The sequence below is a fragment of the Apis cerana genome, linkage group LG3 (genome assembly GCF_029169275.1).
Source record: "Apis cerana isolate GH-2021 linkage group LG3, AcerK_1.0, whole genome shotgun sequence".
In the NCBI taxonomy this organism is placed as follows: domain Eukaryota; kingdom Metazoa; phylum Arthropoda; class Insecta; order Hymenoptera; family Apidae; genus Apis; species Apis cerana.
Genome location: NC_083854.1, coordinates 544,243 through 561,197, shown reverse-complemented (window position 1 = coordinate 561,197; position 16,955 = coordinate 544,243). Strand labels below are relative to the sequence as shown.

Below are 16,955 nucleotides of genomic sequence, written 5' to 3'. Positions count from 1 at the left end.
GGAAATTTAAAAAAATTGTATTAGAAAATAATTTGATCACTATAACACAATAAAATGATCACTTTTTATGATTAAATTCTTGTAAATACAGAAAAAATAAAATTAAATTTAGCTAACTGAATTTTAGAAAAAATTTTAAAATTTTTGCATTTTTTTAAATGTTTTTTTTATAAATTTTGATATCTAAAAACAATATCTTAATTATCAAAATTCAACAGATTAAAATTAGCGGTTTTATTTGCAAGTCTCATATTTATATAGAAATGTGTGAATTACATGACACCATGAATTTTTATCCAAACCAATAGAAAAATAGAAGTGTCAGTACGCGCCAAATTTAAATAAATTTTCAATTAAAAAATTTCATATGATTTTTCAATTAAAATAATATATAAATATTTATTTAATAAAAAATATATTTTTATTAATATTCGTTTATATATATAATAAACAATACATCGATATAATAACATTTTCCTTATATTTAATTATTATTATAATTTTATTTTTTCCCTTGCATTTGAGCTTTATATATTATATATATTATATATTATATAATATATTATATTATTAGATATTATATTGGATTAGATTTTAACTTTTGGCGAACAAGTGATCACTCATGTAAATATAAGTATAATTCTATTTGAATTCGACCAAAAATATAATTCATTTAAATTTCTTTTTAATTTTAATTTAAATTTAACATGTGATAATATTTTTATTATCTAAATAAATTCTACAAAAAAATCAACATAACGTCGGAAAATTTTTTAATTAAAAAATAATTTGAATTGGGCACATAATTTTTTATGCTTTTATCGCTCAATCAGATTGAGTTAAAATTTAATATTTAATCATATAAAATATAAAAATCCCAAAAATGCAAAAATTTGCATGCAAATAATTTTTGAATCACTGAATTCAAAATTGAAATTATAATTTTTGAATTCTATCAAAATCTATAAGTTTACAAAAATTAATGCTCCAAATTAAAATTCAATTTATTTTTCATTTAATATTTAATTTTTTATTTTAATTTTTAATTGATCTAAATTCGTGTTTAATACTAATACTAAAAATATAGTAATAAAATAATATTTTTATCTTTAAAATTATTAATTTAAGTTAATATAAATCTAAGTAATCTAAGTTATTTTTTTTTATTTTACTATTAATAAATGATATAAAAATAAATAAAATATCCATTAAAACATTCAAATATTCCATTATATTCTTAATAATAAATTTACATGACTAGAAACATTGTAACCAAAATAATAAAGTTTTTCACAATTAGTATATATTTACAATTTTATGATTAATTATCAAGAATAACAAATATTTAATTGATCGAAATATCTAAAAAATGATTTAAAATATAATTTGAATTTTTAGAAAACTATATATAAATATCGGAAAATGATATAAAATGTATATTATAATAATGAATTGATATAAATTATAATATGATAAAAAATATAAAAGGAAACTTGATGAACTATTACAATAATACATATCAGAAGATATATCACACATTTCATTTATAGTTAATAATTTTGAAGGAGCTGCACAATTGAAAATAAAGCTAAACAAAGATAACGATTGGTAATAGTTTGGAGGAAACGAGAGATCAGGAAATTGTGAACTGCAGACTGTGGATTGCGGGAAGCAGCACAGGCCAGTCAGTCCACTAAACAAAACATGGACGCCGTGGAAATAAATACCTCCGATCCGTCACAAAACGAAGAGGGCACTGTGTCGACGGTGGAAATATGTCGCGTTTGTCTTCTTGGCAATGTGGTAATGCGAGACTTGTTTTTGGAAAGTGAGGTTGCATCCTTATCAGCAAAAGCAATGAGTTTTGCTAATGTTAAGGTTAGACATGTAATGTAGAGGTTATATGATATAGTATAAATCGTAAGATAAAGTATGTAATAACGCTCGACTTTAGATGCATAGTTCATCCTCTTACTTTTAAACGAAAAAATAAATAAAAGAAATATGAAAATTAAAAGATCGTTTACTATTTATAATTGTCCATTTTGTTTTTTAATTTTCTGTCATATTTCTAATATATTTAACATTTATATATATATATATATATATATATACATATATGCATGCTGTATTATTATTCACATTTTTTTATCACAATAACGATTATATCTTGTATATAATCAATTATTTTAACAAGAATTATTCGTGTAATTTAATTCGTGTATTCGTGAATGTTTTAGATGTTACCCGGGGATGGTTTACCAACGCGTGTATGTTGGATGTGTGCGGATAGACTTGAATCTGCGTATGAGTTTAAATTACAGGTGGAACAAGCGGATACGGTTCTCAGAGAAAAATTTGTTACTATGAATATGAAAGAAGAGTTATTTTTTAATGAAGTTGAAGTACATTTAGAGGCAGGAGAACAAAATGAAAATATAGGAGAAATGCATGTAGAAAATGATTATCAAAGCGCCAATACACTTACATCAATGTCTAGAGAAGAGAAATCATCGCTTTTGAAGAATCAATTAACTTTGTTACAGACAGAAAAATTAAACGAACAAGAAGAACAATCTATAGCAGGTAAATAAAGATCTAGTAAAAGATCAAAATTTTCATTTCTATTATTAACAAGTTTTTTATGTTTCTCAGAACAGAATTCTAGCACGGTTATAGAGGAAGTAATTGATCAAGCGATTACTACTGAACAGACAACAGAAGATTGCATGAATCATGAAGAAGAAGATATTAAAATTATCACAAACACTCCCAAGAATGAAGAAATATTAAAACACGAAAATAGAGATAGTGATTGTCTTGAAAATATTTCAACAGTGGAACATGATTATATATTACAACAGAAATGTATATTATCTAATGCGAATCAACAAGAACAACTACAACAACGTCATCATCAACTTACTAATTCTGAAGAATCATTTCAGCGTGAAGATTGTACAGAATATGTAAATTTGTTGGTAAAAGCAGCAGATGCAACAAAACAAGAAAGAGATGATGAAGGAGAAAAATCTATTACAAATACAGATATTAAAGCAGAAATAGATTCTCAGAACCAAAATGAAACTAGAAGAAGCAAACGTAAATTAGTCCGACGAAACATCGAAACAAAACGAGATTCTGATGAAGAAAATTATTTTGAAAATTTGAATTTAACTTCAAGATTGAAAAAATCCTTAGATCAATCGGAAAAAATTTTTTTTCTGTGCTACTTGTGTGACAAAGAGTTCTTATCAAAGAATATATTGAAAGAACATATGCATTCTCATGAAGAAGTTCGAAAAGCATTGTCTTTGAAAAAACTACCAGATACACCACAAAAGAATATTTACAATCTTGCAAAATCGCCTCCATCAGGTAAAAGATCGAACAAATGTCCCTATTGTGGTAAACAATATATATATATAATTTCGTTCAGTAAACATTTAAAGAAACATGAAAGAGAAAAAGAAGAGGGAAAAGATGAATCAATGCCTTTAGAAATATCATTCCATGAAGATGAACACAGTTTAGATTTTGATGATTATGAAGATACACGACGATATTCAGATATTGAATATCGAAAAAAGGCCAAACAAAAAAAAGAAAACATTGCTAGGGAAATAGGAAGGGAAGGAATAGAAGAAGAACAGAATCAAAATGTCTATAGAAAAGAAGATGAAAGGAATAAAATTAAAAGTATTAGTAATAGTGACTGTGGAAACAATAACAATAACAATAACAAAAATAATGATCACGATGACAATGATGACGATGATGACGATGACTATGACAATGATAATCAAATGATAGAGAATCGCAGTATTCGTATAAAAACATTTACATGTGATAAGTGCACAGAGAAATTTTATACGAAACGTAATTTACGAAAACATACAATGTCGCATACTGCTCTTAAGTGCAGTATATGTGAAGAAGAATTCGATTCGCTAGAAAAATTAAGGAATCATCGAACAAAACACGTTATTGAAGGTGTGTTAACTGAACAAGAACTCGAAATGGATACAAAAAATTCGATCAATAATGAAGCAAATAATTATGAAACAATGGATAAAGAAAGTGAAGAAAAGAATTGCGGAATAGAAAATGAATCACTTTTGCCAGAAATTGAAAATAATACTTCAAAAAAAAACGACAGGTAGGTAAGAAATAAGATTTTATTGCAAAAGAATCATTTATGAATTCATATCATTCTGACAAAGTATCATGTTATTTAGAAGCATGGAGATTCATCATCATTCTGGAACCAACTATAATTGCAAGATGTGTTATCAACAATTTGCAACAAAGGATCTATTGCAGAAGCATATGGAACAACATGAACGTATAAAAACTTACAAATGTACACAATGTAATAAAACATTTGGTAATGAACTTACATTACGTAATCATCTTATAGCTACAAATCATAAAACTTTCCTTCATGGGCAAGAATATGATCCTAATAAACGTATTAAAAGAGTTGCTGCGAAAGCTGCACAAAAAATTATAGATAAAATTAAAACTGAAGATGGCTTAGAAGATTATGATGAAGAAGAAAATAACGATAGGATAAATCGTGCTTATTCTACAGATAATAACCGGAATAAGCGAGAAATTTTTTCGCAAAAGAGACATAATTATAAAAAAGAATTGGAATGTGCAAGTTGTAATAAAAAATGTAATTCAAAGCAATCATTAACAAAACATATGGAGCAACATGTGAAAGATGAACAACAACGAGGTATAAAATTGGAAAAACAAAAGCAATCAACAGAAAAAAAAGAACGACAAAAGGATTGTTCTAATGAAGAGATAGATCATAGTGAAAACAGAGATGATTACGATTCAGATTTTGAAAGTGGTTTAGATTGGCCAATGGATAATCATGAATGCGCAAAATGTAAAAAACGATATAGTACGAAAAAATCGTTGTTACGTCACCAATTGCTACATGAAGAACCAAATTTCGAATGCGATATTTGTAACGTCAAATTCTACCGTAAAGACAAATTAAAAGCTCATTATGATAAATGTTCTGAGAAAAATCCCGATCAAGTAAGAAAATGTAATATCTGTGGAGATACTTTCGAAAACAACGAAATTTTGCGAGAACATAGAGCAAAACATGTTACGGAGGGTATTCTTACAGAGGAAGATTTAAGAGATATTGAACCGCGACCTGAAGAGAAAAAACCAGGTGAAAAAATTGGAAGGAAGAGAAGAACCGATATTGTAGGTTTAGAATGTACAGAATGTAACAAACAATATACATCAAGGAAAGGGCTTTTACGACATATTCAAGTTCATGAAGGAAAAAAGTACTTATGTGATATATGTCCAAAAAAATTTTATAGAAGGGAACATTTAAAAATACATGTAGCGAAACATAATATGATTAAACCATATAAATGTACACGTTGTACAAAGCGTTTCATTAAAGAAGAACAATTAACAAATCATTTATCAAAGCATGATCGAACATTTAAAAAAAACAAAGAAACTGATAGCTCAAAAAGATTTCTTTGCGAGATTTGTTCCAAAAGTTTCACACAATCGACAACGTTAATTGCACATCTTAGAGCCCATAATGGCATAAAACCATATGTTTGCGAGGTTTGTTCACGACCATTTACAACGAACGCCTATTTAAAAATGCATATGAGGACACATACTCAGGAACGACCATATATTTGTCAATATTGTTCACGAGCATTTGCTAGAGCTGATACTCTTGCTAATCATTTAACTTCACATACAGGCGAAGCTAAATATCATTGTAAATACTGTCCAAAGAATTTTCGTCGTCTTAAATCGCTCAAAGAACACGTTTTTATTCATACTGGTCAAAGACCTTATGCCTGTCCTACCTGTGACCGACGATTCAATAACAATGGAAGTCGTTACGCTCATAGTAAAAGATGTAAACAAAATTTTGTCCAAAATCAGAATCGTACTCAAACATTAATTACACAAGTACAACCAGCTCAAAATCAACAAAGAGTGCTACAACAGACTACACTTGGACAAGGACAAATAGTAAAGGCTCAAAATATTAAAACAATTACTATTACTAGGCAACCTGAACCAGTCACTGCTCAACAAACAGTTATGCAACATCAGGAGATATTAATGCCTTTAATTCTCCCTCTTACAGTCACTCTTACTGATGTTGGTGAAGAAGTAATTTTACCAGAAGGAACCAAAATATTTACTACATCATAAATTAATACATAATTCTTTTGCGTATTTTCTGAATTCTTTTTTCTATTACAAAAACAAAAATATCTTAATTGTAAGAAAAAATATAAGAAACAAATTGAAAATGCAGAAATTGAACATGATATTTTTGACTTTGTATTATATGTTGTATATCTCTGTTTATATTTATGAGCTATAACTGTTATAAACTATTGGGATTGGATAAAATAGTTTAGAACATAAAAAATATAAAATGAAAGAAAAAGAAAGAAAACAAAAAAAAAACAAAAATAATCAAATTTTTTCATAAAAATAATTTGATGTTTTCTTTCTGGATGTTTCTAAATAATCATTTATTTTATTCATTCCAAGCAATTATTTTAAAAAAATAATTATTCTATGTCATATATTTCAAATCAGTTCATTTAAATTGTTTCTTGTATGCTGTGTGTATCTTTTTTCAGTTATTTCTGTTTGGAAAGTAATTATTATTGCGATTTATAAACATAAAAATACGTATATGCATAAATATACATGTATGTATGTACGCAGATATGTTGAATAATATCGTGTGAAAATATTTTATGAAATTCATTTATAAATTTATATTTTATTTAAAATAATTATTGAACATTCTATTCAATTTAATGACAATTAATGTTTTCAAACAATACGAATATACATAATATAATCAATAGTAAATTTTTGACTTTATTATAAATAAATAATTTTTTAATATTGTTATAATAATAAGTATTAAAAAAAATTATCATCGTAATTTAATAATTATTAAAGCAACATTTAGTCTTAAAAAATTATAATCTACTTCAAAAAATTACTGAAAAATTATAAACTAATGTACAAACAAATTTGCTGCTTTTTATCTGTATATTGAACACGTTATTCATTATATTATATTCACATATTCATTTTATTATAACATATAATTATGGTGTATATACCGATTGATCTTAAACATAAAGAAACCGTTATCCAAAGAATATATTATACATTGTATGAAAAGTTTAACATAATTTTTTACAAAATATGGATTTTTAATTAGAAGAAAAAAGAAATTTCAAGATTGTATACAAATTATGTGAATGATAATATTAAAAGTAATTGCATTTCTTATGTAACATGATATCGATGGAATGACCATCAATTTTATAATTAGATACAATGCATTTATTTAACCAGATTGTTTCAATTTTTCAATTTCGCAAAAAATTCTTTATGATACTTGTTATGTGTGCATATGTATATTCAGTACAATACATTATATTAAAATTTGTAAAATAAAATTAAAAACTTACAAAAAAGAAATTATGTGCTATTACAATGTATTATGTTTTACTTTCAATGGATGCGGATATATGTGATTTATGATTCATTTGTACATATACTTAAATACTGTGAATAAAATATATTCATAATATCAAAATGATTAGAATAGATTTTTACTTTAATGATAAATTCTATGATAAATTTTTGTCAAGTGACAAAGGTAAGTGTGATATAATGTCTGATTTTAATCTATACAAATTATGTGTAAAATATTCTGTATTATTATTGTATTAGTTTAAATAAAAATTAAATAACTTCAAAGAGGATATAATTTGATGTAATTAATTTTTCAGATGAATAATAATATAATTTTGTTGTGAAATTTAATGTATAAAATATAAATAAATAAGAACAGCTTCATATATTCCTTATTTTTCATATAATAAATAAATTTATTATATAATAAATTTTACAAAATTTAAATTATACAATTTTATATTAAATTTTTTATTAATGCATTAAAATTATGATTATATTTAATTATATATACAGAAAAATTATATTTCACTAAAACCATTCAATTCCTGTTTGAATCCATTTTTTATATAATGTTATACATAATTTATATTTATAAATGGAATATTTTATATATATAAAATATATGAATATATAATTACAATAAAACCTAGTTCTAATAATATCCAGATAAAACTATGACTATAGCAGATATAACTCGAAATAAGTTATTTAGACAAATTGCATTGTTTATTTTATATTAAATATAAATATATTAACGAGAAATAATTTTTTTATTTAATATTTTATTAATATAGTAAAAAAAAATTAATATAGTAATATAATAAAGTATTAATATATTCATGAAATATTTTCAAAAAATTGATTTTAAATATCAAAAAAAATACAAAAGTTAAAAGTTAATGTAACAATTATATTAAAATATATTAGTTGAAACTCTTATTTATTAATGAGTTTTCAAACGACAGAATGAGATACTTCTATCTTATTAGTTTATTTCGCTCAATTTTCATCTCGCTAACGCAAACTTAAATTGTTTATAACTTAAGAAATAAATCTCAATTCATTTTTGTACATCATTTTTTGTATTTATTTTCATCCTTTTTGATTTTTCAAAAATATATTAACATCCTATATATTTATTTTAATTAATAAATTATGAAAATATAAAAAATATTTTATAAAAAATTGTTTATTTTTGAGAAATTTTAAGCCTGATATGAACATAAGCCCATAAAAATCATATAATAACCAAAAAACAAAATTATACTGTATGCATATTTATATCATCGAATAAAGGTTAGATATAAGAATGCAATTATTGAGATATATTTTGACACAGTTTATTTTTTTGAGATAATTCAAAGTCTTAAAAATATTGATGTATCTAAAATCAATAAATATTTAAGACATTGATTGGACCAAATACAAGTTTATTATTGCATTATTGGTCCGGAATAATACAAAAAATTTAAAATAATTCTAGAGACTCCACAAAGAAAAATTGATACATAAGAAAATCCATTAAAGTTTATTTTTTAAATTATAAATTATTACCATTTTATATTAAATAAAGTAAGATGAACAGAATATAACGTAAATAAAGCTTTTGGCATATCAATTTTATATTTAAAAATTATTAAATTTAATTAATTTAAATTTTTAAATTTTTTATTTAATTTTATAACAAACAATCTATATATATGAAATTTTTTTTTAATTTACAAAATATTAATATATTCATGAAACTTCTTTAGAAAATTGATTCTAAAGATCAAACAAATAAAAATATATAAAAAAATAACTTTTTTATTAGCTTACAATTATAAGCAATTATTAGCTTACAATTAAGTTTGCATTAATTGAATTAAGATGAAAATATAATTACCTCACTATCTCCATCTGACACAAATTTCAATTGTTTATAGTTTATATTAATAAATAACATTTACATTAAATAATACTTTTGAAGCAGCTTTTGATTTTTTTTATGTTTAATATTATATTTAATTTATATTTTAATATATAAACTTTTGATTTGCAAAATTGATATTTCAAATCTTAAAGATGTTTCACGAATATAATAACATCTTATATGCTTTAAATAAGATAAATATAAAAAAAAAAGTACAAAACAAAAACCACTGAATATAATTTCACACATGAAGAATACATATCAAGAAAGAAATCATTAATAACAAAAATGCAAGTGAAAAAAAAAATAAATATTATATCATAAAATATTTGTTGTATGATATTGTTATTTGTTAGAACATTAAATATTCAATTATCAATTACCCATAAAACGTTTATACCTGAGGTACCTAAATTTACACGACCTAGCATACCATGATCTCTTGTTTTAACAATGTATAAAAATAATAGAAATGTATGAAATAAATTATTTCTACCCTAAAAATAAAAAAAAATAATTAATATCAATTTACAAGTATTAAAATGAAAATAAAATAATGATAATAAATTTAATAAAATCTATTTACACGTTGTATTTCTTCATAATCGCTAGGTGATGAATCCCCAGAATGTGCCAAATTATAATGTGGTGGATTTATAGATTGACATACTACAATAGGTCCCTTACTACGTGGTAAAGCCATTCCTGATCTAGCCATATATCTTGATGTAAATGGTCGTGCATCAGGTTGATCTAAAGGAGCTTCCAATTGCGTATCCATGTATGTTGAAATTAAGTGCATAATTATCTAAAAAAAATAATAAAAATACATATTATATTGATTTTAATTACTTGTCTAAATATTATTTTATAATCTTTAAAAGAATTTACTTTACCACAGAATCAGTTGGTAAACTAGAATCCCATTCTTTGCCATTATGAGATCCTCCACCATTCCATTTGAATTCACTCATTGATCCTCCTTTAGCAAGAATTTTAATTCTCTTAATTAAATATTCTTGATTATTAGACAATTCTAAAAAAGGTACCAAAGTTGGTAAAGTAGGAATAGCAGATACTAAGAATGGTGCTTGTGCAAGTTTTCTTAATCTATGTAATCCCACATAACCTGGTTGAGAATCACTTAAACCATGACGAACTAATGCTAAACAAACATTATCAATTTCAGTTGCTACTCGTTCAATGACTGTTTTGCTAATCCACTGAAATAATTGAATTTATATTTTTTATATTATTTTTATATTTATTACAAATATTTTGTTATATATTTTTTATTATAATGTAAATATCACGTTGAAATGTATTTAACATCTAATTTACCATGCGAAGATTAGCTGTCCATTCATTTACTTTAATTGAATCAATTCTGTATTTCCTCCAAACATTTGATGCACCAAATACACCTCTAGGTGAATTTCCTTCTTCAGTACCTGGACTAACTGATTTTGATTTATCTATGAAAAAGAAAAGTAATATAATTTTTATTTTTAAAAAAAAAATTATCCATAACCTTACCTATAATTGGTGCTACTTGGTATGCACATTTTCTCAACAATGGAGAAACTTCTCCAGGATTTCTAATTGCTGGATGTGACCAAAATGAACTAAGTAAATTAGAAGGTTGATCAATGTCTGTAGATAGAACATTTTTTTTTTGACGTGCTTTTTCCAAGTAATTTTTTAATTCCTTCTCATTTTGAATTAAATCCTCATTAGTTAAATTCCCATTTGTTGAAATATTGAAAGGCTTATTAAAAGATCCGTTAGGATTAGAAGTTGATCTTTGAGATGTAGGATTATCATATTTAAAAAATTGATTTGATGGTGAAAAATTCTCTTGAACATAAAAAGTATATATATATATGTATATATCATAGAAATTTTATAATATAATTTTATAATATATATTTATAAAAATTTTCTAAATAATATTAGAATGAGGAAAAAAAATATTTCATACTAGATTCACTTAATCCTGTAGAACTAAGAGGGATCATTCTTCTGTTAAGACTTATACATGATAAATTTAATGGAATTATTGGTTCAGATATTTTTTGAGATAATGGTAATTCATTCTTAAAGAAAGGATCATCTTCTGATATACCCAATAGTCGCCTTTGTTTAGGACTTAATAGAATTGGCCGTAGAGAAAAGTTTGACCATGCATATCTTGTGATATGATATAAAGCATTTAATGCAAATATTGAGGCCAAACACCATTCAGCCCAACAAAATGGTTTATATGCTGCACCTCCATATAATCTAAAATAATATATTAATTTTATATATTTTTATATTGATAGAATAAATGATTAAAATATAAAAAAAATATTAATTGTTTACATATCAAATACGAGAATTCCAAGTAAAGAACTATTGACAAAAAACCACGTAATACTATTTCTTGCTTTATTTTGTGCTTGTTTTATATTGAGCGTTTGTTCAACTTGAGGTTTGGCACTCAGAATTCTATAAATTAAATTATTTAAAGTGACATATGAAACATATAATTAATTTTCTAACCTCAATCCTTTTCTATATTTCATATATTATATTATACCTCGCATTAGGAGAAATACATCGCATAGGAGATTGAAAATTACTCATTTTTCTTATTATTTTTCTTTCTTTTTTCTTTTTTTGCTTTATTAATTTATTTAAAGAATTATCTCAAAACCACTCTGCCATTTTTAATCATATATCTCTTCATAAGCAAATAGTACGTTTGGCGCACTTTTCATATTAATAAAATGAAATGAAATACATAGTTTCAACTAATATAATATTTTAGCAATTAAATTATTAATTATATGTACATGTACAGAATATTAATATATTCTGGGATATTTTTAAAAAATTGATTCTAAACGCAAACAAATACAAAAGTTAGTACATAAAAATTTTGATTAAAGTTTATTTATTAAATTATAAATAATTAAAGATTACATTAAATGAAGTAAGATAAAGTTTTATTTTTATTACATTACTGGCTTTGTTCTATTTCCTTCATCTAATACTTACATTACTTATAATTTAATAAATAAATAATAGCTGATATTTTTGAATTTTTTTCTAGAATATATTAAAATTATATTAAAATTATATATAAAATTATATATTATATCAAAATTATGTATCATATATGCTTAGTTTATTAAAAAATTTATATGAAAAATTGTATATTATAAATGCACTTAATATTGTCATAAACAATTCTTTTTTCTTTTAAACAATATTCATTAAATGATTCTGATAAAATTTTGTATTGCAAACACAAATTTAAAAGAAATGCTTTATCTCTCAATTTTTATAACATAAGATTTTGTATAAATATATAATTTTACTTATAAATAAGATGAAAATTAAAAATAATAAAACACCTAATTTAAAAACACGTAATTTAATTTTGAATAATGCGCAAATATTTAATTGAAAATAACTATATTATATTTCATACTATTATTTAGTTAAAAAAAAAATCAATACATAAGTTTTTTATGAAAGGATAATTTTTTTTATGAAAGATTTTTATTTTTATTTTTATTTTTACACAAAGTTATTTATTTAGTATAAATTTGCTATATATTATTAATTTCTGAAAATAAAATTATTTGATTGACTATGAATTTGAAAAAAAAATGAAATTATAATTAATTAAGATAGATATAAATATTAATATTATACATTAATTTAAGACATAGATTCAGTTAATTTAATAAGAAGTTTATCTTTCGGCACATTATCACCTATTGAACATAGTATACTTTCAACAGTTCCATTCGTGGATGCTCTGACAATATGCTGTAAATAAAATTAACTTTTAAATAAAAATATCTAAAATTATAATGATATTGAAATTAGTATAAACATACTTCCATTTTCATAGCATTAATCACAAGTAAAGCATCTCCAATTTTTACAGTATCTCCTTTTTCAACACATAACTTTTCTATAAAACCTGGTATAGGACTTAAAGCTCTGTATGGATTTAACTCAATCTGATTATTTGTAATATTGTGAAGAAATTTTGTAGGAGATATGTTAAATTGCCATTCACGATCCTATAAAAATTGAAGTTGAAATAAATAACTTTTTGAGCGATTTTTTAATTAAATTATTCGATTTAATTAAAAACATATTAGAAAGAAAAAATATTAACTTTGGTGAATAAATATAATTTGTCATGAATTTTGATTATTCTTGCTTTGGTAATTGTTTCATCAATTTCGGTACATAATTCCAATGAATTTTCTTTCTCCTTTAATAAACCAGTTATTCTTCTCCAAGGACCAATTTGATTGATTCTCATAGAATAAATTTCAGGTTCGATATATTTTACTTCAACTTTGATGTCATCATCATAAACTTTAAAACAAAAAGTTCGCATTAAAGTATGATTTAATCTTAAACCAATTTCAATTGCAAAAGGATTGAAAGGATCAAGAGTTGTAAAAGATGATTGTAAAGAGTGCCTATTTTCATAAAGTATCAAGGCAAGAGCAGCCTGAGCTGCAATATGAGTTGGCATTTGTAATTTTCGAAATAATTTTTGATAATGTTCTTCTATGAAGCCTGTATGTACTTTCCCTTGCCGAAAATTCGAATGAGAACATAAGTCTTTAATAAATTCTATATTAGTGTCAATTCCTGCTATCTAAAAATATATGTAAAAATTATTGTAAATAAATTAAATATATAAATTTTTAAATTAATTGCATATATGCATATACCTAAATGTATTATATGTATATTTATCTTTTAATATTAATGAAAATATATATATAAAATATAATCACGTATTATCTAATTGAAATTTTACTTACATTAAAATTATTTAATTTTGATTTAAGTATATTTAAAGCTTCTTCTCTATCTTTTCCCCAAACAATCAATTTTGCAATTAATGGATCATAATGCACAGATACTTGATCTTTCTCGCGAACTCCAGTTTCTACTCTAATTGATTTATTCCTAATATTTGGAATTCTCATATAAGATAATTTTCCTGCTCCTGGTAGAAAATTCTTTCTTGGATTCTGTAATTTATAATATTTATATATTATATGTATATTATATTTATATATAATTATAAAAAATAATTAAAAATAATAAGATTCAACTTAATAAATTGTTTACAGAATTAATTAGCTAGAAAAAAAGTTAAAACTAATTTATTTTGAAGAAACATAAGAAACATATATTTTATATACATTTTATATAAAAAATGTTTTGTAAATATTTTGTTTGATTTTAAAAAAAATAATGTGATTACCTCAGCATAAATTCTTGCTTCAAAAGCATGTCCCTTAAAATTAATTTGTGCTTGTTTTAATGGAAGTTCTTCTCCTGCTGCTATTAGCAATTGCCATTCAACTAAATCCAATCCTGTAATTAATTCTGTAATAGGATGTTCTACTTGAAGACGTGTATTCATTTCCATGAAATAAAAATTATTTGTATTACAATCCATTATAAATTCGACAGTGCCGGCACCAATATATTCCACGGTTTTTGCCACTTGAACTGCTGTTGTGCCTAAATCTGATCTTAAATTTGCTGAAATTCCAGGCTAAATCATAATATTTTTTATATAATTTTTATAATTACTTTTATAATTCTTAAATTAAATTATTATAACATTATATATTTATTAAAGTTAATATTGTTAAAATTAAAAATTTAAATACATACTGCAGGTGCTTCTTCAATAATTTTTTGATATCTTCTTTGAATAGAACAATCTCTTTCAAACAAATGAACAATATTTCCATGTTTATCTGCAAAAACTTGTATTTCAATATGTCTTGGATTATTGATATATTGTTCAAGTAAAATGGCTGAATCATTAAATGCGTTTTCACATTCAATCTTTGCACATTCTAAAGCTTCAATAAACTCCGATTCTTTCAAAGCTATTCTCATTCCTTTGCCTCCTCCACCACATATAGCCTTTATCATTAAAGGAAAACCTATCTTTTTTGCTTCTAGTAATAAGATTTCATTAGATTGATCTTTTCCATGATATCCTAATTTTATTAATAATATAATATTTTATTTAATATAATATGTATATAAAATTGTATATTATACAAGCTTATACTTAACATTAATTATACCTGCTATAACAGGAATTCCAGCTTTTGTCATTATATTCTTTGAAGTACTTTTAATTCCCATATTTTTAATTGCATTTGCTGGAGGACCAATAAATATAATATTTTCTTTCTGACAAAATTCTGCAAATTCTGCATTTTCTGAAAGAAATCCATATCCAGGATGTATTGCTTGACATTTTGATTTCTTTGCTATAGATATAATTTTGTCCTGTCTTAAATAACTTTGACTCGGAGGAGCAGGACCAATATAATATGCTTCATCTGCTTGTTCAACATGTAAAGAATCTTTATCCACATCACTATATACTGCTACAGTTTGTATTCCTAATCTTTTAGCAGTTTTTATTACACGACATGCAATCTCTCCTCTATTTGCAATTAAAATCTATAATATGATAGAAAACTTTACAAATTAAGTTAATTTTCAAAATTATGAATTAAAATATTAGTTTCTACTTTGTTGAATCTGCCAGTTGTAATCTTCGAAGTATGTAAATTATTTATATGTGAAATTATTTTACTGCATCTATTAATAACAATATATAATTAGTTAATTTTATGCAAATAAATATTATTTATAAATATTAAATGTTTAATCTTATATGAGATCTTTTTATAATTTACTTACTGTAAAATTGACATTTTTTCCATTAGATACATTATTCACATATAGTAAAAACGATAACAATATATAATAATAATATATAATAATATAGATTTTAGAAATTTAGATATAAATTTTAAGATTTCAAAAATTTCCAACAGTTTCCATATATACAATATCAATAATTTCTAATCTTTATAAAAAGATTATACATATATACACACATACGCGCGCATTCACACACAAATATTATCATATAGATAAATAGTAAATATAATAAATCACAAAAATTTAGATATTAGTTAAACTTTGACTTCTATATCATATCTAAGAAAATAATATATAAAAACAAAATAAAACAATAACAAATATATATATTGTATATATATATATTTTTTTTATATAATACATATATTTTGTATATACAAATGTCAAATAAAATTCTGATTTAATATAAATCGTTATTTAAATATTAAAAAAAATATGGAAAAAAGTAAATTTTCATAAAAATATTCAGATATTTAATAGATTTAATATAAAAGAGTTAAATGAGCAATTTTTTTCATATTTTCGATAATTTTTTATGCATTTTATAATATATTTAATATAATAAAAATTATTTTTTGTTGAAAAATATTAACATTGTATTTTATTTCTCTGTTAGATAAATTTATTATTTTTTTTTATTATTAATATCTATTATTTTATACTTTTTATTGATTTATAATGGTTTAATTTATTATACAAAAATGATTGTTTTTTTACAAAAAAAATG

The 16,955-nt window shown here is 23.2% G+C and overlaps 3 protein-coding genes across 8 annotated transcripts; 1 reads left to right on the top strand and 2 right to left on the bottom strand.

Moving 5' to 3' along the window:
* Positions 1-1,214: 1,214 nt before the first annotated feature.
* LOC108004105 (zinc finger protein 62) lies at positions 1,215-7,645 on the top strand. Of its 4 annotated transcripts, none has more exons than XM_062073272.1 (4): positions 1,215-1,803; positions 2,241-2,586; positions 2,656-4,159; positions 4,239-7,645. In XM_062073272.1, the coding sequence occupies exons 1-4, from the start codon at positions 1,705-1,707 to the stop codon at positions 6,223-6,225; spliced, it is 3,936 nt and encodes a 1,311-aa protein (XP_061929256.1). In that variant the 5' UTR covers positions 1,215-1,704; the 3' UTR covers positions 6,226-7,645. The 4 variants fall into 4 exon arrangements, with proteins under 4 accessions (XP_061929256.1, XP_016922263.1, XP_016922262.1 ...); XM_017066774.3 differs by having other exon boundaries at positions 1,215-1,878; positions 4,242-7,645; XM_017066773.3 differs by having other exon boundaries at positions 1,215-1,878.
* A 2,007-nt stretch (positions 7,646-9,652) lies between these two features.
* On the bottom strand, positions 9,653-12,207 carry LOC108004072 (transmembrane protein 209). 3 transcript variants are annotated; one of them, XM_017066734.3, is made up of 8 exons: positions 12,021-12,207; positions 11,804-11,929; positions 11,421-11,722; positions 10,976-11,296; positions 10,781-10,914; positions 10,336-10,662; positions 10,026-10,247; positions 9,653-9,936 (listed from the first exon to the last, which is right to left on the bottom strand). In XM_017066734.3, the coding sequence occupies exons 1-8, from the start codon at positions 12,065-12,067 to the stop codon at positions 9,808-9,810; spliced, it is 1,608 nt and encodes a 535-aa protein (XP_016922223.1). In that variant the 5' UTR covers positions 12,068-12,207; the 3' UTR covers positions 9,653-9,807. The 3 variants fall into 3 exon arrangements, with proteins under 3 accessions (XP_016922223.1, XP_061929257.1, XP_061929258.1); XM_062073273.1 differs by lacking the exon at positions 11,804-11,929 and having other exon boundaries at positions 12,021-12,199; XM_062073274.1 differs by lacking the exon at positions 11,804-11,929 and having other exon boundaries at positions 11,984-12,181.
* Positions 12,208-12,969: 762 nt separating this feature from the next.
* LOC108004109 (methylcrotonoyl-CoA carboxylase subunit alpha, mitochondrial) lies at positions 12,970-16,913 on the bottom strand. Its single transcript, XM_017066780.2, has 9 exons — positions 16,205-16,913; positions 16,033-16,102; positions 15,577-15,961; positions 15,152-15,486; positions 14,733-15,029; positions 14,284-14,496; positions 13,620-14,114; positions 13,333-13,521; positions 12,970-13,261 (listed from the first exon to the last, which is right to left on the bottom strand). The coding sequence occupies exons 1-9, from the start codon at positions 16,234-16,236 to the stop codon at positions 13,151-13,153; spliced, it is 2,127 nt and encodes a 708-aa protein (XP_016922269.1). The 5' UTR covers positions 16,237-16,913; the 3' UTR covers positions 12,970-13,150.
* Positions 16,914-16,955: the final 42 nt, after the last annotated feature.

Bases quoted from the DNA above. Each gene is read 5' to 3' on its own strand.
- LOC108004072 (XM_017066734.3), bottom strand. From the start codon at position 12,067: ATGAGTAATTTTCAATCTCCTATGCGATGTATTTCTCCTAATGCGAG. The intron at 11,723-11,803 runs GTAAACAATTAA...ATATTATTTTAG, and splicing joins GGAATTCTCGTATTTGATAT to ATTATATGGAGGTGCAGCAT. The intron at 10,248-10,335 runs GTAAAGTAAATT...TATTTTTTTTAG, and splicing joins GTTTACCAACTGATTCTGTG to ATAATTATGCACTTAATTTC.
- LOC108004109 (XM_017066780.2), bottom strand. From the start codon at position 16,236: ATGTATCTAATGGAAAAAATGTCAATTTTACA. The intron at 16,103-16,204 runs GTAAGTAAATTA...TGTTATTAATAG, and splicing joins GAAAAAATGTCAATTTTACA to ATGCAGTAAAATAATTTCAC. The intron at 14,497-14,732 runs GTAATCACATTA...TATAAATTACAG, and splicing joins AAGCAAGAATTTATGCTGAG to AATCCAAGAAAGAATTTTCT.
- LOC108004105 (XM_017066773.3), top strand. From the start codon at position 1,705: ATGGACGCCGTGGAAATAAATACCTCCGATCCGTCACAAAACGAAGAG. The intron at 1,879-2,240 runs GTTAGACATGTA...TGAATGTTTTAG, and splicing joins TGAGTTTTGCTAATGTTAAG to ATGTTACCCGGGGATGGTTT. The intron at 2,587-2,655 runs GTAAATAAAGAT...TATGTTTCTCAG, and splicing joins AGAAGAACAATCTATAGCAG to AACAGAATTCTAGCACGGTT.